This window comes from Argiope bruennichi, chromosome 10, assembly GCF_947563725.1.
Source record: "Argiope bruennichi chromosome 10, qqArgBrue1.1, whole genome shotgun sequence".
Classification (NCBI taxonomy): Eukaryota; Metazoa; Arthropoda; class Arachnida; order Araneae; family Araneidae; genus Argiope; species Argiope bruennichi.
Genome location: NC_079160.1, coordinates 88,071,453 through 88,093,176, shown reverse-complemented (window position 1 = coordinate 88,093,176; position 21,724 = coordinate 88,071,453). Strand labels below are relative to the sequence as shown.

The 21,724-nt window shown below is 26.0% G+C and overlaps 1 protein-coding gene across 1 annotated transcript in view; it reads left to right on the top strand.

The window, feature by feature from the left end:
* The first annotated feature begins 93 nt into the window (after positions 1 to 93).
* Positions 94 to 21,724, top strand: part of LOC129989161 (tyrosine-protein phosphatase non-receptor type 23-like) — a 31,735-nt gene continuing 10,104 nt past the window's right edge. Inside the window, exons 1-17 of the mRNA XM_056097513.1 lie at positions 94 to 292; positions 3,093 to 3,167; positions 4,927 to 5,054; positions 7,097 to 7,223; positions 8,080 to 8,211; positions 9,263 to 9,445; positions 9,879 to 10,037; positions 10,153 to 10,214; positions 10,363 to 10,557; positions 10,795 to 10,860; positions 11,009 to 11,148; positions 11,319 to 11,410; positions 12,220 to 12,424; positions 13,441 to 13,604; positions 16,637 to 16,788; positions 17,705 to 17,898; positions 19,475 to 21,675. Coding sequence (XP_055953488.1) covers positions 206 to 292; positions 3,093 to 3,167; positions 4,927 to 5,054; positions 7,097 to 7,223; positions 8,080 to 8,211; positions 9,263 to 9,445; positions 9,879 to 10,037; positions 10,153 to 10,214; positions 10,363 to 10,557; positions 10,795 to 10,860; positions 11,009 to 11,148; positions 11,319 to 11,410; positions 12,220 to 12,424; positions 13,441 to 13,604; positions 16,637 to 16,788; positions 17,705 to 17,898; positions 19,475 to 21,675 — 4,362 coding nt within the window. The 5' untranslated portion in view covers positions 94 to 205. The remainder of the gene's footprint in view (positions 293 to 3,092; positions 3,168 to 4,926; positions 5,055 to 7,096; positions 7,224 to 8,079; positions 8,212 to 9,262; positions 9,446 to 9,878; positions 10,038 to 10,152; positions 10,215 to 10,362; positions 10,558 to 10,794; positions 10,861 to 11,008; positions 11,149 to 11,318; positions 11,411 to 12,219; positions 12,425 to 13,440; positions 13,605 to 16,636; positions 16,789 to 17,704; positions 17,899 to 19,474; positions 21,676 to 21,724) is intronic.

Genomic DNA, 21,724 nt, shown 5'->3' with positions numbered 1-21,724 from the left:
TATTTTTAGACAAATTACGTCATTGGTTGTTTTGTTTATCAGATGTGACAATGTTTATCATGGACTGTTACTGTGAAGTGAAACCATCCGTCAAATCTGTGAGTCACAAGCTGAACAGACAGACAAAAAAATGATCATCGGTGATCTGACTTGACATTTCATTTCGAATTTATGTTTGTGCATTTTAAAAAATAATTGAAAAAACATGGAAGCTGTACCGCGTTTGCCAATGATTGGTTGCGATATTAAAATAAGTCCACAAAACACAGAATTTGCTCCTATTCTTAAAAAGGTAAAAGTTCAAAGCAGTGTTATGAAATGCGATTACTTTTGTTTCTCGTAATTGTATTATTCATGATTTTCTCTAAATACATATCTGTGTATTCACGAGTTGTTTAATTCCATTACTTGATCTTTTATCAACTAAGAGATTTATAACTTTACTTATTAAGTGATTAGTACCGAGAATTTAAATTTAATGCGATAAAAATTCGTATGTGAATTATAAATATCTCTCTATATAATTAAGATTATTAAATGCGTAATATATGATAATACTGATTTTACATAAGTATATCGTAAATTTGCATTTATAGTCCTTTTTTTTGTATTTATGATTAGTACGTCATTTTACATAACTATAAACAAGGATTGTGATGATAACTCAAGTTGTAACGTAATGACAGTTCTCAAAATATGGCAGTATTAAAAAAATGCAAAGTTCATGCTTTCATAAAAGTCGAGGAATGCCAATTTTCGCTTGGAATCTACAAATTAGTTAGGACGTCTATGAATTAGAAATAAATTTAATCCTTCCGTATTAGCTTTAATCCTTCATTACAAATTTATGAAAATTGTCATGTATTTAAAGGAATACTGATAAGTACTGTATGATTTTAAAATCAAATGTTTGATTTGTTTTCATGATTTTTTTATAAATATTTAAGGACGATAAAATTCTTTGATAATTTGGACATCAAAACTGATAACTTTATAATATAAACATTCACATTTATTTTAACTACTTGTTTTGGCTTTTAAGGTTGCTACACATTTTAAGTAAATCCATTAATATATAATTTGTATCAATATAGTATTTAAATAAAACTGTTTCAACTATTTTTAATTTTTTTATTTTAATTGTAAATCATATAAATAGTTGTCTTTTTTATTTTATACTCGTCTAAATTGAAAATTACTTGATGGAACACTTTATAACCTTCATTTCTTTGAGCACATCATTAAATAATGTACATTTTTTAATAAATGATGTATTTATATACTGGCTTATTTCATCATTATTTACACTGGGAGTTGATTTTTTTTTATATGGAAGTTGATTTAGAATTTGTGGGCAAAATGAAGGCTATTATTCTTCATGACAAAGTTTGTCAAATCTTAAAAATAACATACTTTCAGAATAGCAGAAACAGTAACGCTTACTGGTAATTTGGATCTTTCTTCCTGAATAGTACGAATGTGGATTTAAGAAAATAAACTATTTTTCTTATAAGTATTTGTTGAAAAAATGAAATTTGTCAGAACATTTCTTACTTGTTTCAGTTTTGTGGAATAATTCAATTAAATTGGCTTTTCTGCGATACATAAAAGTTATACTAATTTTTAATTGTAGGTATACTTAAGTTACTTTTTAAAATTGATGGTTTTAAAATATCAAGTAAGTTTCTAGTGTATATACTTCTTGAGAATGTAAAGATAATTAAAATATCTTTGCTACCTAATTCATATATGCTACAAAAATCAATTTACTAGTTCATGACATTGAAATAAACAAATTAAATTTTGTTGTTTTATCGTTTAAGCAAAAACAATGTTGTTGTTTTATTGTTATGGCATATCTTTAAAATCTCCTTGATTTGTACACTGAAATATATTTTTTTATTGATAATGGCTAGTGTATACAATTCTGATTAATTTCTCTTAATAGTTTATAAAAATATAATGCTACATCCAAGAAATCGAAAATTTAGTATTATTCTTACTAAATATAAGATGTAATTAATTTACTTTTCAATATGTTTTAGTGTATTGTTTTCTTCAAATTATATATAATGGAAAGGATTATGGTATATCTGTTTAAAGGATTTTCTGTTTTTCTTGGTGGTTGTCAGCAATTATCATCAAATTTAACTGTTAGGCTGAAATGTTTTTTTAAAACTTTATAATGGACATAGGCTGACATTCTGTCTATAAATTATAATATGTAGCATACATGAGGCAAAATTTTTTAAAAATATTTTATAGAGCTGACTGTTGGATTAGGAAAGCATTTAATTTAGCATGTAGTTATTATTCCTCGGCTGGGGATACTTACTAACGAAGACATTTTCAAAATTTTATTACAATTTTTTTAAAATTAAAAATACATTTTAATTTTGCTTTTTTTATAATTACAGTAATTAATTATTATTTAATATCATTATAGTTATAATTTTTTTATTAGTAATTAATTTTATTTCGGAATTTTTTATTCTGTTAATTTTTATATATTTAGAAAATTTTTTACAATAATATTTTTATTACCTTAATAATTATATGCATGCATTGCAAATATATAAATATATTTTTTTATTGTGTACACTATATTTCTGCTATATAAATAACAGTGAATTTTAAAAGTAAAATATTCATGCTAGAGATGTGAAGCATTAAATTTATCTATGATAGTGGTGTAATCAGTATTAAGTTTCGTATATTTTTTAATGATTAAATGGTCTGAATTGGCTATTATAATTGATGAAATCTTTTATTATTACTCTGCACATTTTCATTTTTAAAAAAATTAGTTTATAATGGCTAGTTTTTAAATGTTCAAATCTTTTACTAATCACAAAAGTTAACTTAAAATGTGTTGCTTGGAAAATCTGAAAAGTTTAAGAGATTAATATAAAAATTATTAGTGTATCAATTATAGATTTCATAAGGTATATCTGGTTTTTTTATTCATTGAAAAGATGTTAAGATTATAGATCACAAAGTCAGTAACTTTTGAAGCACACATAAACTCTATAAATTTTCATGTTTAGTTTCATTAAAAAGTTTTATGCTCATAAAAATTTATTTTTTTATAGTATATTCGAGATCATTACCATGAGGATCCTGACTCTTATAGTAAAGAGATAAAGGAGTTAGAAACATTAAGACAGGTATTTTTTTATACATTTTAATATTTATATTTAATTTTTAAATCACATGATATTAAGAAGGTAAAATATTATTTTAGTCATAGTTATATACTTATTGTTGTATAAAGCTAATAAACATTACTTGCATTAATTGAATGACATTTTAAAAATAAATTATTAATGACTTTCTGTTAGTTGAGTCGTTGTTAATATTAAAAATATGCCTTGATGGAAATGTTGGTAATTAATGATTTATACTAGAATAATGTTAAAAATTGTTATATGAAAACTTTGGTAATGTTCTAGTTGTGTTTCCAATTGCTGAAAACATTCTAAACATTTGGAATGAAAATTTAATATTTCTTTGTGTTATATATTTATCATCTCGATTGATCATGGTACATATATAATACAGATTTTATAACTTCTCAAGTTTGGAATTTCATAATTGATAGCTGTAAATTTGCTTATCTTTTTAAATTTTTGTTTTGGGGCAAATATGCAAGTCAGATATTTAAAAATTTAAAACTTTTAAATTAAATGCAAAGATATCAAATTTGGGATGTCACTTATTTTATAATTTCAATAATACATAAATTTTTTTTTGTAAAGAAAAAAAATTCGATTAAGATATTTTGGATATTTATTGAATAACTGTGCAACTTTCCGAAATTTTAAAAATTTTATGACTCATTTCCCCCCCTCTTCTAGTGCCTTATTTCTAATGCATATTAGTGTGCTTCTTTTAGGTTATATTTATTTTATATACTTTAAAGATTATGTAAAAAGCCATTGCCTCCATTAGATGTTTTGCTGATGTATTGATTTTTCATTTATTAACTAAGAAAAAATGATATCCAGGAGTTTCTAGAAATTTAAATCCCTCTTCCTTCCCAAGAAAGTAGATTATACTTATATTCTTTTTAGGCATTTTATGAAACCGAAAATCAGCTACTTTATGAAATAATGCAGAGAAACATAAATTTTAATATTTAAACAATTTAACATTTTTACATTTTTAAAAATGAAATTGAAAATATGAAAGTATATGCATATTTCACATTAATCTTTTGAATTATTTGAAATTATCCAATTTTTTTTCCTTATTAGATTTCAGGTGTTTCGATCTGGAACCACTATCACTTATGTACAGATAACAGAAATATTCATTCTGAAGTTTTCTTCTAAATATATTTGTTAAAAACATCTTTGTTTGTTTTAGCTTTGCATAGTAAAATATGTAGCTTTATATTTTTAAATATGTTTTGTAACTTTTTTTTTTGTTGTTGTTAGCTTTGTATTATTGCTAATTCAAAATTTTTCGTTTCCTATTTAATAGTGGAACTTTGTTTTTCCTAGCCTGGAGTTGGGAATAATAATAATAATAATAATGTGTAAGCCATTTAAAATAAAATTACTTGAGTTTGGTGAAGTTAAGAATATTTTCGATAACAACTTGCTTAAAGAATGTTTTTTTGGAATTTGGATACAAAATATTTTATATATTTTAATCAAAGGCTCTGAGAAGAAAATAATTATTCAAGATAAGTATATAAAATGAAACCTTATAGAAGGCATTTAAGGTAATGATTTTAATCAGAATGGCTGTGGAATATTTTGGACTTTTGAACAATTTTGATGTTAAGATATGGCCATTAAATAATATCTATCATTTGTATCCACACAATATCCATCATTTGCTATTAAACACAATTATTTTATTCAGTAACTATACTCCTCTAGTGAAAAATCAATAGGCATGTATATTTTCTTTTTATAGAATGCAATAAAGGCTCCTATGGATTTTACTGGTTGTAGTATTTTGAAACGCTATTATTCTCAACTTCACAAGTTGCAGAGCCGTTTCCCTATGATTGATGATGGCCCTGCTTGTGTACCATTCATGTGGTAATGCATTTTAGTTATTAAATTTTTACTGTAGGAATTTTTTTGAGGGTTGCTAAAAAATAGAAAGGGAAATCCTAATGTTAAATAAATATTTTTCACCATACTATTTTGAAATCCTCACTTTTTTTAGTTTGTAAATTGAAACGATAGATTATTGCATCTAGTCTTGATACTTTAATTGCTGTATTCCTTTAAAGTAAAATGGGATAACAATTCAATTTTTAGTTCTTATGTTATGGTTATTTGGTAGCATTATTTCTTTTATTCCTAGAAACAAATTGGTTTGATAGAAAACCAAAATATGATGTGAAACAGTCTTTTACTTTTCAAGTTCAGATCTTGAAAGATCAGATTGCTTGTAGATTCTTACCATAATCACCTCATTCAAAAGCAAAGTACCTGGATTGAGTGTACATTAAAGAATGGACACTTAAACATTAAAGTACATTAAAGAATATTTTTATGATAACATCATATCTTATCATAAAAATATTTTTTTTTATGTTTTTAAAATGCTACAAAATATTTATAAGCATAGAAGTTTGCGTTTATTAATTTTTTGGTAAAATTAAAAATACTAAATAATTATAAAATTTTTATAATAAAATATAGATGCATTTAATATATAGTAAACTGTTTATTTACAAAAGCTATATATACTATACTGCATTATCTACAAATGAGTTGATACAATTTATGTTACAATAAGCCATTAGGATATTGTGCTTATCATGTGTAATTTTTTGGGTTTTAATCAACATGTAAATAGTATTAAACCCTTGTTCTTTTAAGAAAGCATATTTTTTACAGATAATATTATTGTTAAAAATGGAAGAAACAAAAGCTGACTTCACAGATGTAAAAATACAGATTTTATAAAAAAATTTGAAAAGAGAGAAAATACTTTCCTGTTTGCTCATTGAAATTGCTATTTTAAAAAATACCCTGAATTTTGATTAGCTATAATCTGAAAATTAATATAATCACGGATCATTAATTGTAGATCTTTCCGGCTGTTTTAGAAATTAGGTCAAGTGGATATTTTTAAGTTTATAATTAATAATACAGACTGGATAGAAAGTAAATTTGATCTCACCTTCCTATAAAGGGGTCATATTTTATTAATGATCAGTGTGTGATTAAAATTATGTTGATCCAGTACTTTTATTACATTCTAATTTAAATTCGTTTAAAAAAAGTCTAAATTTAGAAAATGTGTCCTTTTTTTTTTTTTTGTAATGTATCAGCAAATTTGCTCATAGTAACATTGGTATTTCTTTGAAGATTAGCATACAGATGACAAATGAATGTTCTACCTATAGATTTGACTTTTTCTGGATACCAAAATAATCTTGTAAAAGAGATACCATGGTCACCAAAACCTATAGTTTTGAATCAAACTAGGACAGGATTAGGTAAACTGTTACCTATGGTTTTTGTGCTCAAAAATCATGCTTATGGAGGATTCTCAGTTTTTATAGGCTTGAAGCATATCAAATCAATCGAATGTGAAATGATCCTTCACTGTATCATAATGTAATCACCAATATCATAATGTTTAAAATGATAAAGTTTTTTGAAACAGCCCTTGTATTGCTTCTAAGTGGGATGCCAATCTAATTACATTTAATTTTTTCATGAGTTATTCGTTTAGATTTTTTAGATTTAATTTAGTAACATTAAACATTTTTACTATAGTATTAATTTATTATAATATTATTTATTAATTTATTATAATTTTAATATAATATTAATTTATTTAAATGCATTGAATAGGAAAAGAAAAAAAATTCAAATGAATTCTGAAAAACATATATATAAACAAATTTATGTATAGGATATTTGGCAAAAATTAAATGCAGAAATTTTTTAAAGAAAGTTAATGGTTGCATAAAATCTCCTTAGCTGTACTTCATTACTTTAGTTATCTCCTTATTATTCTGAAATATTTTAATAATATCAAATTACAAAATAAGAATTTGAATTCTTATACTAAGTTTATAAAACTGCAATTTAATTTTACTTATAATTTTTCATATTAGGACTGACATATATTCAGGTGTTGCTTATAATATAACAGACATTGAATATGAAGAAGCATGTATTTTATATAATATTGGAGCATTGCATTCCAAACTGGGGACTATGGATTCCCGCTGTAATGCTGAGGTATAGTTGTTTATTATTTTTATTCTGTTTTTGTATAGATTGCATAAATTATATTAGAATGTATTTTCGCATATTATATCATTGTGTTTGTTGCCAGTTGAATATTATCAGAAAATTTGTCATTTTTTTTTAAAGTTATAAAACAAAATTGTGCAGTTATGTTCTGTTTCCATGAATAAATTTTATAGCATTTTTTAAAATGTTTTAAAATTTTCTTTATATTGAACAGAAACATCTCTTTATCAGGGAGAAAGTGAAGAACATAGTAATAATAAAATTAGATTTGTTGATTGTTAATAGTAAGTGAAATGAGCTATTTTTTAAAGTTAGTTTTAAGTATTAGTTTTTTTAATTTCTTTCACACACACAAAAATCCTTTTATGGCACAAATTATTTAATATTAATTTTTCCCATAACATTTTAAGATTTTTTAAAATTTAAATTTTGAAATTCACAATAGTTGACTTCATACCCTTTAATCATTAAAAATTTGCATTTAAACTTCTGTGAGAAAACAAATCCATCTTAAATTTGAAGGTATAAATTAATATCTTCTTGCTTCTGAGATTTATAAATGTATCAGTTTATTTTGGTTGAAAGAATATGCATGACTATATATGGGATTAAATTAATTTTATTTTAAATTTAAATGAAAATACAGAAGCTAGAAAGTTAACAGTAATACTTTTTAAACTATTTTATAATTATCAATTCAAATTTTTAGCAATGTTGATGCAAAGGTAGGTAGGTACCAAGCAAAATTTTGAATATTATAATTGTTAACTTTCTTTATAAGCTACACAATAATCTTTCTTATATTATTCAATTCTTAGATATTTTCCAAATTTGTTTCTAGGGTATGAAAATAGCCTGCACACATTTCCAGTGTGCTGCTTGGGCATTTCAACACTTAAGAGATACCTATCCTCAACCAAAAGGTAGTGACATGTCCCATGACCTTCTCACCTTTTTCATAAACATAATGCTGGTAAGTATCCTTTTCAAATAAATAATATAATAAGAATAATGTTAAAGTCTACTTCGTATGGTTTTTATTTTTTGCCTTTGTTTTAAAGTATATCACTCAAATTCTTTTTAAGTTTTAATAGAATAATAAATTCATTAATCAAAGTATCAAATTTGTATTATTTGTGTATTTGGATTTTTCATAGTTAAATATTTTGCATTTTTTAAAAAAATTACTGGTATGGCCTTCCATAAAACTTTTGCTTTCATTATTTTATGTAATAATCTATAAATTTTAATATTTATATAATCCATGAAACTATCATTTTAGTTTTATCCATTGCCTTTGCCAAATTTAGTTTAAGTTAATGCTGAATAAATTATCTAATAATTGCCTCTTTAGTATGTAATAATATCATTTATAGAAGTACAGTTATGATTAATAAGTATGTAGGATATTGAAAATTTTCAATAACTTTTCCAATCCGCATGAAATTTATATCAATGGTAGGACTTTTGCCTTTTAATGAATTTTGTGAACGAAAGGAGGAATTATTTCTTTAATACCCCTTTTTATGTATTGGATTGATTAAAATTAAATTTAAAATGTTCATATTTTACTATAATGTTTTGAATAGAGGATTTGATTTAGATACTATTTCTAACTAACTACTAATCTCACTGTAGTTCTGATTTATCTGTGTTTATATTTATAGCTTTCTGTGTGGCTTCAAATGAAACATTATAATAACACTTTAAATGTTAAGAGTGCTGTTTCAATAAAAGATTTTTGCCAGTATTCCCTTACTTACATTTCAGTGAATAAATTAGTGATAATGATATTCACCAATTCTTATTTTATTTTAGACTGTCTTCATTTATATGTAGCATACATTTCTGTGATTTTCTTTTAAACGTTATCTTATGGCAATTTATTTTCTTTTAGTGAATGTATTTGGAAGTAACTTATTAGCTATAAACAGGAATGACACTGCTTAAACTCATATTTCATTCAATTTAAACATTGCTTTTGATTTTGTTCAGTCAGTCAATTTGATTATTTTTTTGAAAAGGCTCAAGCTCAGGAATGCATATTGGAAAAGTCCATGTTAGATAATAGGAAATCTTCCATCACAGCTAAAATTGCTGCTCAAGTTGTTGACTATTACAAGTGTGCTCTTGGTATAATGGTTTCTGGAAGTCCCAGTACTGATACTGGAAGTATACTAGATATTGTTGGATCAAAAATTTTTAAGGTGTGTATGAAGCTTATATATTTAATAGTTGCAATGATATTTTTTAATGTCGCATATTTGCTGTTTTTTTTTTTTTTTTTTAATGTTTGCAGATTTGTTCCCTGCATTAAAAAAAGTAAGACATCATTTGAACTACTATCACAAAGAATTTGAATTTTGTTGTTAAAATTATTGGTATTTATTAATATTTATGGCCCATGATAAATCATCAAAAAACTAATAATATCAACTAAAATTTTTTGTAAAAAATTGCCAAAAAAAAAAAAAAATACCAGCAACAATTTAAACTACAATTTAACCATCCTGGTGTCTTATGCAAAATGAAATGCGCCATAATCTGAAAATTGCCGGGTAAATTGAGGGCCATAAATAGCAACAAGTACCAAATTATTATTTTTTAAGACATTAACAAAAATTTGTATTTTTCTTACAGGGCTGGAAGAAATTTATTGAGTTTAAGATGTCATATTATACTAGTATATCTCATTTGTATATGGGTAATCAAGCTGAAGAAAATGAAAAATGGGGTGAACGAGTTGCATGGTTTCAATCAGCTTATGATCATTTGACTGAGGCTTTCAAAAGTGCTAAGGTAGAAATAAATAATTTTTGTCAATTAAAATGTGACATTAATTTTTATACTTTTTAAAAAATTTTAAATACATATGTATATAACTGTTATTTATAATGTGTTCATATGTTTTTAGGGTTTGGATCAAGATGAATTAAATGAACCTTTAACTTTCACTATGGATGTTATTGGTGGAAAGTAAGATAAATATATATATATTTTTTTATTTCATTCAATGAAACTTAATTTTTTTTTTTTTTTTTTTTTGTTAGAGAGAAAGCAAATGTTTTGTTATAAGAATTTGTAGTTTGTTTATAAGCCTTCATTAGGATATTTTATTTTTTAGGCATAGTTCTTCTAAGAAAGAAAATGAATTTGTTTATCATGACAAAGTACCTGCTCTTAGTAGCTTACCTGAACTCAAAGGTGCATCATTAGTGAAAGGAATTCCATTTAGCATAACTGATCCTGATGTTTCAGGACCTGATATATTTGCTCGACTTGTCCCAATGGAAGCCCATGAAACTTCCTCTCTCTACAGGTATTTGAAAAATTGTTTTGTAATTTAAAGAAAAAAGGCATTTTTTAATTATTGCTTGGATTAAAAATATCTAAATTATAAACTGTTGATAAATATTAATATTTGTTTAATTAGCTTTATGATTAAAAAAACTTTAAATGTTGTTCTAATTGTTTACCATTTTTTATAAAATATTTGTATTGTAATATATATATATATATATATATATATATATATATATATATATAATCTTTTTAGTGAGGAGAAAGCCAAAATTCTGAGGTCTGTGGTTGCGAAAATTGAAGGAAAAAATGAAGAATTAATGTGAGTTTTTATATTTAATGAAACTTTTATTTTATAAATTTCTTTGTTTGCATATGTGATGTAAACATAGCCAAATAAACATATTTACTTCTTAATATATGAAATAAAAAAAAACATGTTATTTATTTAGTTATTTTTGTAATGTCAGGGCTTATTTGTCTTCTCTGCAACTTGAAAGTGGAATGTCTTTAGATGATGATGAGAAAATTCCTCAAGAGTTGCTTGAAAAATGTGCAGCTATAAGTGTTCGTCCCACTTTAATTTCTGATTTAGAGGACATTATGAAAGGTATTCTTCTAAATCTTTTTAATTTATTAACTTAAATTTATTTTACCTACAGCTTTTATATCATTAAGGTATTTTATAGCTATGAATTTACACATGCTAAACTCTGAGAAAAAGACTTATTCAGATGATTTGATGCTTTGAAATATCTTATGTATACAAATATATTTCAGACTTAATAGGTGTTTCAAAAGATGTGGATACAGCTTTGAAGTCAACATTTGCTCTTTTAGCGGATGAAGAAAAAAAGGAATTGCAGCATCAAGTAAAAGTTTTTTTTATTTTGCATTAATTATTCAATTCATTTATTTTTTATATATTCTAAATTTCAAATAATTTAATATGTTTAGTATTTACATAATAGAATTACTTTATAAATATTATGAACATAATAAGAATTAGTCAAAGAGGCAGTAATCTTTTTCTAAACTTATTCAATATAATAAAATTTTTAAATATTTGGAAATCAATTTAAAACAACTGGAGCATTTTCATTGACAAGGACTAATAAAGCTATCAAGGAATCGGTTAAGATAATGAAATTTTGATTCAGAGAAAATAAATTATTTCAGATTTTTTGCCGCTAACAAAAGTCATACCTTGAATGAAAATTTCATTTTTACGGTTTGATGTGAATGCAAAATATTTATATATGATAATACAAAATTTACTTTTATGCATTTCTGTAAATGAATAGAGTACAAGCATTTACTTTATGAGGAGTTCCAGTAATTTACTGTTATTCATACGCATGGCAATATTACAGTTTTGCTTCTTTTATTTGCAATTATATAAGAATTATAAGATTTCTTAATTTAAAAATATTGGTGAATACATTTTTACATTTTCAAGCTTGAAATTTCAGTATTTTTAGTAATTAATCATTCTATATAAATGCCAAATCTGTATAAAAGTATTTATTTTCTGATTTCTTTCTACATAAAATATTTCATTTCTTGTCAGTTTTGTGGAGAAATTATTTTCAGATGTAACTTACAATTTTTATTCTAATATAATCATATTTTATTTATGTGTTAGTACCATTTGTTAATGAATTGTAACTTTCTGTTATAGGAAACATTTGGAAAAAGAGTAGCATCTATGTTAACTACAGAACTTAAAAAAGAATGTTCAAAATATGAAGAAGCCCATAAAAAGGCTATAGAATCTAATAACACTTTGGAAACTGCTGTTAACATACATATAAACAATTTAGCTAAACTCTTTCTGCCACTTGAAGAACTAGCTACAATTTTACCTTCAACCAGTTCAATAAAAAGTAAAGTATTGCTTTATGTGATTGATTTAAAAGATTTTTTTTCTTTGGTTTCTTATTTCTTTGGTTTCTAGAGGTATTATTATTTTGCTGCTTAGTAAAGCTATGTATTTTTCAACATTTTAATAATTATTTTTATTTTTAATGCTTTTAAAAATTAATTTCATTTTTTATAAAATAAATTGTATAGTTAATTTGTGTACAATATCTCTTTATCATATTGAAAGCTAGTTACATATGCATATAATAGATTCTTCTCTTAAATGCTGTGCCTGAACATAGTTTGTGCATCAATTTATCATACCTTTTAAAATTTTGTCCTAAACTTGTCATTTGTTGATATTATTATTCAGTGCGGGAATTGCAGTTAATTATATAGTTTTAAGCAATAATTACAGTTTTAATCAGTACAATAGCTGATTTTTTTTTAAAAAAAGTGCTATCTAATTTAACATTGAAGAAAATGGCACAATTAAGGTATTAAGTTTAAAATTTCTTAATTTCTTCCTTTTTATTTTCCATATTCTATTTATTTGGTGACTACAATGATGTTTTTTTTTTTTATATATATATAAAATTTTTATTTCATCTTTATTTTCTTAGAAAAAAGAATTTTCTTGAAAAGACAGATTCCATTTCTCATTAAGTTGATATCAGAAAGTTTGACAGACTAAATCTATTGTCTGATTGCAATATGAATCTTTCTTCCAAATAAAAAAATAATAATAATTTGATTTATCAAAAAATTAAAGAATGATTGTTTTTAACAACAATTTAATCATTAACAAGAATATAATAAATTACAGATAGATAACTATAATTTAAAATATAATTGCAAAAATTCATTCTGTTTCCCATGTTTTTATTAAGTATGCATAAAATCTGTATGGTTTTTCATGGGAAAAACTATTTGATTGCCAAAAAATGTTATCTATTGTTTTCAGCTATATAATTGTTAATTTGTAAAAAAATTTGTTAAATGAAACTGCAAAGTAATGTTTAAAATTTATATCATTTAGCACCAGAAAATCAAAAGGCTATGGAGACTTTCAATCATCTAGTTAATAAAGTAGATGAAATGCGTAAACAGCGACAATATTTAGAGCAGCAATTGAGAGATTCCTTAATAAACGATGACATTACAAAGACTTTAGTTACTCTAAAGAAAAAGGAAGATTTACAGGTAAGATTTACTGATGTTCTTTTTTTTACTCAATATATAATTGAAAATTATTTATCTGAGTATTGTTTTGAAGAAGTTTTTCAATTGTGTTGACATGTATGCTAGTAATCATTCAAATAAATAATTTATGTTTGAAGTAAATATCTTCAAAATGGTCTATCATTTCTTTTTGTCATCTTGTATAGTAAATAATGCTGATATTTGTTTCATTCAAAAATTAGTAATTTTAAAGCTTCAGAGGAATATTTAGAAATTTTTCTGCGATTTGAGTATTGGATATTTGAACTTTTTAAATCAAATGAATTATTATTCAAATACATTTCTTTTCATCTTGAAATTTATGTTGATTTAGGCTTATTAATGTTTCACTTTATTTTAAAGTATAGATTTCAATAAATTTCTTTTATACTAGGTGAGACATGTCAAAATTAAAATAACTGAGAAACAAAATTAAATTTCAAAAAGGAAAAAAATTGATTTTAATATTTTTTAATTATTGAAAAATGAATTTCTCTCTCTCAAAAACTCTTATATAGATAAATATTTAAGTTTTGAAATGTATAAATAATTAAGATCACTTTCAAATTTCCTGCATTATCAAAAAATAAATATGAAAAAAAAAAAAAATTGAAATGACTTTAAATTCAAACTTATGAGTAATATATACTGATCAAAAATTGCTAAATTGTTTAAAATTTTTTTAATGCAATTAAAGTAGGTTTGGTTATTTTGAACCAAATATTTTTATAAGTATTTTAATAATTGGAATATTATTTGTAATTGCTCGTGTTTTAAATGTACTAAGCAAACAATTGTTTTCCCCTACTTTAATTATTAGTATACTATTTAATTAAAGTAGTATCTTATATCCAGCATTATTTATAATAATAAATGGAATAAAAAAAACTTATGCTTATTTATAAAAGTTTGTAATTACAGCAAGTAATTTCTTACATTTTGTTAAAGAAAAAGGATTTGAAGTATTATTTTTGTACTTTCTCTGTTTTAAATCTTTGTTAAAATATATATTATTAGGTATGTATAATTACACTATTTTTATATTTATGTTGCAACATGCTATTATGTTATTTATGTGAAAAGCATTAATCGGTTCTTGAATTGTTTTTAAATTTTGATCAAAGATCATAATAACCTTTACTGTTAACATAATTTAATGTATGCTACAAAGAGTAATTATTAGTATTAGAATTCTTATGCAATTTGGAAGTGATGTATTTTTTAAAAATTCCCAGCATTTTTTAAGTATAAGAAATGTAATTACTGCTTTAATAGTTTGTTTTTTAGGATATTCATTCCATTTTTTTTTTTCAAAATTGAATTGCATGAATATATATACTAGCTGACCCAGCAAACGTTGTTCTGCCTTATAAATTATTTTTATTGAATATTTTGGTTGTTAACGAATGTATTGTAAGTGTGTAGGGATGGGATCTATGACAGAAAGAGGAATGGAGCACTGTAGACGATGATTGCTGATAAAAACTAAAAAACATCAACCATTCATTTTCTCAATACAATGTATTTCATTAACGTAATGAACATATGCATTGTTTGATCCCTTAAAAGTTAAATGTAAAGTGAAAAAAGTAATATTTTTTTTGTCCTAAAGTATAAAAATGAAATAAACAAAATCAATATTCATTTCGAAGAGCAATTGAGTGTACGATATTTTTTCTCAGTCCGTATTTAGTCAACACAAATAAGCTCTATAGTTTGCCCACGCAAGAACATGCCACGTGTGAAAAACATGGTGTGTCCAAATCTAAGCTGCAAACAGACATCAGTTGGCCTTGCGACTTATCAATTGTCACTGCAAATGCGAATCTAATCGGAAATTGAACGCGTTTGAATTTGATTGGCACGTCTGTGAGAATCATTGGAATTCATGGCAGCAAAACATTCTCGGCTCAGAATTTAGCATTCAAAAGGATGGTAAAGTTTTTCATCAATTTTTTAATGACCAATCGCATGTCATTGCACAGCCATAGTGGGTTCAAATTTTGAAGTAAATAATCCAACTTTCAGTCGTAGAAGGTGTGGTGACATGCCTGGCAAATCCAGTGAGTTCAAACACTGTTGGATAATTTACAGCTTCGTTAGCATCGCAAACTGTATCGATCAATTTATATGATACCAAATCGCCTGGCAACGACTGCTGGATCTTGAAGTTTAAATCGTCGAAGTTCCAAATTTTTTGCTGCCAAAATGGCTCTTTCTGCCAGCCACGCATGATTTATGTATTATGTACATACATCGGAAAGTATGCGGTCAATGAGAGTATTTTGAGAATCAACAATAGTGCAGAAATTAGTGGGCAATTTTATGCATCCAGTATTTTATTAGACAGCAACTTTTCCATCACCGATATCTAGCAATTGGTCCGAGAATGTGTCAGCAGATGGATCTTGTAACATTTGGGCGTGCGTGTTTATTTTTAGCTGGACTTTTTCAACATTATGTCACAGTGGCAATGATTTCAAGCAAGCATTGATCTCCTCAGTGTACGGGTAAAGTGGATAAGAACACTCTAATTACCTAGCGTTGTGAAATATACTTTACGACCTATTCTCATACCTACCAAATACACATAAAAAATTTCATGAAAATCGGTCGAGGTATTTCGGAGGAGTATAAACACAAACACCTTGACATGAGATTTTTATCTATATATATATATTAAATAAACATTAAAAGTGTTTTTAATAATGTATATTTATATACATATAGTAATTCTGAATAGGGAAAAAGCTAGGAAACTAATATAATTAGTCGCTGAAGGTCAGAGAAACATTGTAAATATAGTTGGATAAATTTTTTCAGTTTCTGTAGCCACCTTGTAACAGTAAATTAATTTGATTTGTAACATAATTTAAAATTTAGAATAATCAATTTTTTTAATGGTCATTGATTTTTAACTACTTTTTAAGAAATATTTTAATAGTTTGATTGTTTTTCAGTGACATTATACTTTATCAAATTTTTGTTGCTATAAATTTTATACTAATTTTCAGCAAGTATTTGCTGAGGAGTTGAAGAAGCATGATGAAATTGTAAACTATCTTGATCAAAACCTGTCAGCTCAAGATAATATTTTATGTGCCTTAACGGAAGCAAATGCTCGTTACGCAGACACAAGAAAAGCCATGACTGAAATAAAGCATCAGTAAGTAAAATGGATGAATGGAAGTTGCAGCTAAATAAAATTTAAAAAAAATCTTTTTTCTCAGTTTTTGAAATCAAAATTCAAAAGCAAATATTTCATTTTAATTTTAAAAAATTTCAATAACAATGGTATAAAAATTGTTTTTATATTTATTTTAACTCCATGTTAGAGATTTCTTTTCAGTTTCATATATTTAATAAATCACTTCACAATGTAAAAACTGGAAAGTTGAGTTTAAATTCATTTACAGTTATTAAAAATATAAATAACATATAGAACCATTTCAATTTATAGTTCATTTGAAATATAGAAATATTCAATAAAATAAGCAAGAAAATTTCAACATAACACTAGGTATTTTAAAATTAAATTCATCTTATAAAAATATAAGTGTGAAAATTGAAAGAGTTTGGAGAAAAATCTCTGATAATGAAAGAAAAAAAAAAGCTTTTCTTTACATATTTAATAAAGTTAGCATGATATCTTTATTCTGATTTTGTTTACTCATGTTTTTAATCTTTTTTTGGAGAAATTAGAATATTAATGAAGTAAAAGTATAATCTTTTTTTCTTATACTACTTACTGTAGTGTAATTAAATTATTTAAATTATGCAATGAAAGCCTTCTAATAAGATGTTTTTAATGAATCTTGTATAAACATTTAAAATATTTTCTGGAATAGTTCCTGGATAATTGGATACTTACTTAATACTCCAACTTAATTTATGTTATCAAACTCATAGTTTTATAATAAAAAATACTATATTAAGATTGGTTCTTATTTTTTCTTTAAAGTTACTTAAAGAATTCTTATTTTTAAGATGAAATTACTCTATACACTTTGATTAAAATGTTGAGTTTCTTTTTCTGATTTTGTTTACTAATGATTATTTACTAAATTAATTTTATTTTATAGGCGTCAGGAAATGGTAAATGCTCTTATTAACTCTTTTGAATCTTATGATGATTTGATTTCAAAAGCAAAGAAAGGGCTTGAATTTTATAAAAAATTGCAAACAAATGTAACTCGTCTTCTTACACGAGTTCGTAGTGTCACAAAAGTTCAAGATGAAGAAAGATCTCAAATTGCAGAAGCTGAATTAAGAAAAGGTAAATTTTTATTACCTTCTGATTGCATGTATTATAAATATATTTTTGTAGAAGATGTTATATTTGTTTATAGTTTTTTTATATTTCTCTAAAGTGAGGTTTGTGCATTTTATTTAGTTAGCTTCAAAAATTCTAAATTTACTAAAATTATCAAGAATATATAATTCTTATTATTTTTATAAATATTATAATGCGCATATTTATGTAACTTTTTCTACCAAAATTTTTGTTTAAATATCAAATATGTTTTTTTAAAATTTTTTTTTAGAAATGTTAAAAGTTTTTGTATAATAATACATTTATTTATCCATTTCTATGATGTCTCAGTAAAGTTTTAGTTGTAATATCTAGCTACTTTATATGGTTGTCAGTAGGAGGAATACTGATAATGATGGAAAATGAATTATAACATGCATTAACAATTGATTATGATAAAAAATGAAATTAAGATAAAAGAAAATAATTAAGATAATGATTGTTTATTAATTAAGATAATTAAATAATTAAGATAAAAGAAAGGAATGAATGACTTAAGGCTTATTAAGATAAAGAAATGAATTTGACCTTAAGACTTTATAAAAGACCACCTTCAGACAAAAATTAATAAGTTTTTTTTTCTTTTTTTAACCCTTTTGAAGTTTCTGACATTTGTCCCAACATTGATCCCTCATTATCTGAAAATTCAATGAAATTGAGAGGTTTCAATAGTGTAAAATTTGATGTACAAGTATAATAAAATGTCCAAATTAAAATTTCAAATCCTATAATTTAAATAACAAATCTACAAATTTAGACAAACAAGTAAAAATTTTAAATTAAAAGAAAATCATGAGTTATGATCTGTATAGTATACAGAAGGAACATAAAGAAAAAGACATAATTTATCTTTATCTTAAGCAGTGTCTTTTTTTTATGTCCATTTGGATTTATTTGTATTGTTTTTCTCTATTTATAATTTGTATATTAATTGTTTTTCTTAAATCTCTCAATTTCACACGATATTTAGGTTGCAATGGGTTAATTTTGGGATGAAAATGGGCTTATCACAGAAAAAATCTCTACCTTAGGTGATACTTGATGAAGTCATACGACCAAATTCATTTTTACTTCTTTTTATCTTTATTATTTGTTGATGCACCCAATTCTTTTGTCTTCCATTATTGATATTTCACTTTTAAATTATCTCTTAATATTTTAGATGTTATATATCACTTTTTAGACTTATCTTTCTTTCTTATTATTCTTGATTTGGGTATATATAGCTGTATTCTTCTAAGAGTTATGGTTTAACATTTTATTTGTCTGTAATTTTGAGAAAGAGAATTAAAAACCATTAACAATAAGAGAAGTATAATGTAAAAGCTATGTAAAAGGAATAAAAAATTATTTTAAAATTGAAGTGAGAGTACATAGCTTATTTTAAAGATGTGAAATTTTTAAATATGAAGTAGGAGTTCTTAGAAATAAATAAATAATTTTACTATAGTTTTGAAAAATAGATTTATGCCCATTTTGCACTATTTGTGAATTTTTCCCTCATATATAAATGTATATTCATTTAAAGATTTTCTTCTAGGATCTAAAATGCCTGTTGCTCCTAATGTTCCTCCTACACAGCATGTACCAAAATTGAAAGATTACCTTCCATATATGACAAAACAAGGTGGTACTATGTCAGTAACTCCAGGAATTTTTAATGCTTATCCTCCGCAACTCCCAGCTACTCAAATAATTGCTGAACCTGTAAGACAAGCAACTTTAGGAGGGCCATCTGTGGAGACATTTGATCGAACATTAAAGCCTCTACCAAAAGAAAATATAAGACCAGAAGATGGTGTGGAAATTCCATCGATTGGTGTTCGACCCACTCCAGTTGGTTCAGAACAAACATCAGCTCCAGCCATGTGCACTCCAACAGCTTCTTACACTCAGGTTGGAAGTGTTCCTTACTCTGCTCCTCAACAGATACCTAGTAGTACTCCAGTTTCAACTGTTTTGAACAACTATTCTGCATCATATGTTCCTTATCAATATCCAACTTCTGTAGTGAGCAACTCAAACATTATGCCTACTGTTCCATCCTCAAATGCCACTTATTCACATCCATATGTTCCTAATCCCCAATCTACTCAAAGTTACACTCCTCAAGTTCCCAATCAAAATCTTGTTTCTGCTAATCAATACAATACAAAACCAAATTTCCAGCCTCCAACTGGTTCTGTTCTGCCTCAAGGTACAACTAATGCTCCAAGGTTTGGAATGTTGCCGCAAAATGCAATCCCATCTTCACCACAATCACAAGTAAATAGTCTACAAAGGCCTCAATTTCCATCTGCTGCTCCTGTTTCAAGTACACTGACACACCCAGTTGGATCTTATCAGTATCCTAGAGACTCAGCTAGTATCCCTAATTCTCAAAGTACTGGCTATTTTTCACACACTGCGAATGCTATACCAGCTAGTAATGTAGCAGCAGCATCATCTACGCCACAAAATCAAATGCAGTCATCTCAGCAAGGAACAATGCAAGTGAATCCTTATGCAGCCATGCCTGGTTATGCATATGGTCAAAAGCCTGTATCAGAAATGAATAATTATCAAACATTTTCATCTGCGCAGAGTTATCAGACTAATACAAATATTGGTTTAGCTAGTGTTACTGCATCAATGGATACTAGGACAAGTACTTTCAATTCATCACTACCTTATTCTGCTAATTCCAGTTTCATACCTTCTATACAGCCAAGGAATGTCACTCCTCAGGTGGCACCAACATCATCAGCTTATGGTTTTCCTGTAAATGCACCGTCTCAGTTTTATAGTCAGTTTCAGTCCCAGACATCTGTTAATCCTCCTATGCCTACCAGCAATTCTGCTGTTTCTAGTACACCACCAAGTAGTACTGGGTACGGTACTGCAACTTATCCATATTCAAGTAGTTATGGTAACACACCTGTCCCTAATCCAAGTGGTGGCTATTACTCATATATTCCACAAACTACACAACATATTCCTGCTCCAAATGCAACCTATTCTGGAATGAATGTTCCACCGGCAAGTTCAGCTTATTCCACAACAAAATTGCCTGCTGCAAATTCAACTTACTCTGTTACAAATGTTACATATTCTGCTACAAATACTTCAGCTATAAGTTCATCTTTTTCTGCAGCTGTTATCCCTTCTGGAAATGCACCTAATGGTCATAGTGGTGCTTCTGTAGCATCTGCTAATTATGCTAGACCAAATATGTCCATTACAGGTGCCCCTACAAATTTTCCACCTGTTCAAGCTGCTAATCAATTACCTAGTTCCGGAAATATTCCTGCTACTACTTTTCCAGCTCCTACAAATATTCCTACTGCTACCGTTCCATCACAAAATAGTTCGTTTCCCACTCATACTGCTGTCCAACCTCCAGTGGCTAATACTTTTAACCCTCAACAAAATTATCAATTACCTCCAAATTCAGTTAATCAATATGCATATCCACTAAGTAATGCTGCTCCCACTAGCTATGGGATTCCAAATGTACAGTGTCAAGTTATATCACCTCAACCTACTGCTGTTCCTCCAAATCAACCATTACAACCTTCTCCAACTAATGTTCCGAGTCGCCCAGAATTAAAAAGCCCAGCCGTAGTTGCTGATAAACCTGTAGTCAAAGAAAACTCTCATTTAAATGCAATTAGAGATCTTATTACTCCTCCTCTTGAGACTGAATGTACAAGTTCTGTAGATTCAACAGATAAACCTGTACCTCAAGTTTTACAACCTCAGGTAAGTCATCTTTTTTTCTCATATTTTTAAATGCTAAAACTAGATTGTG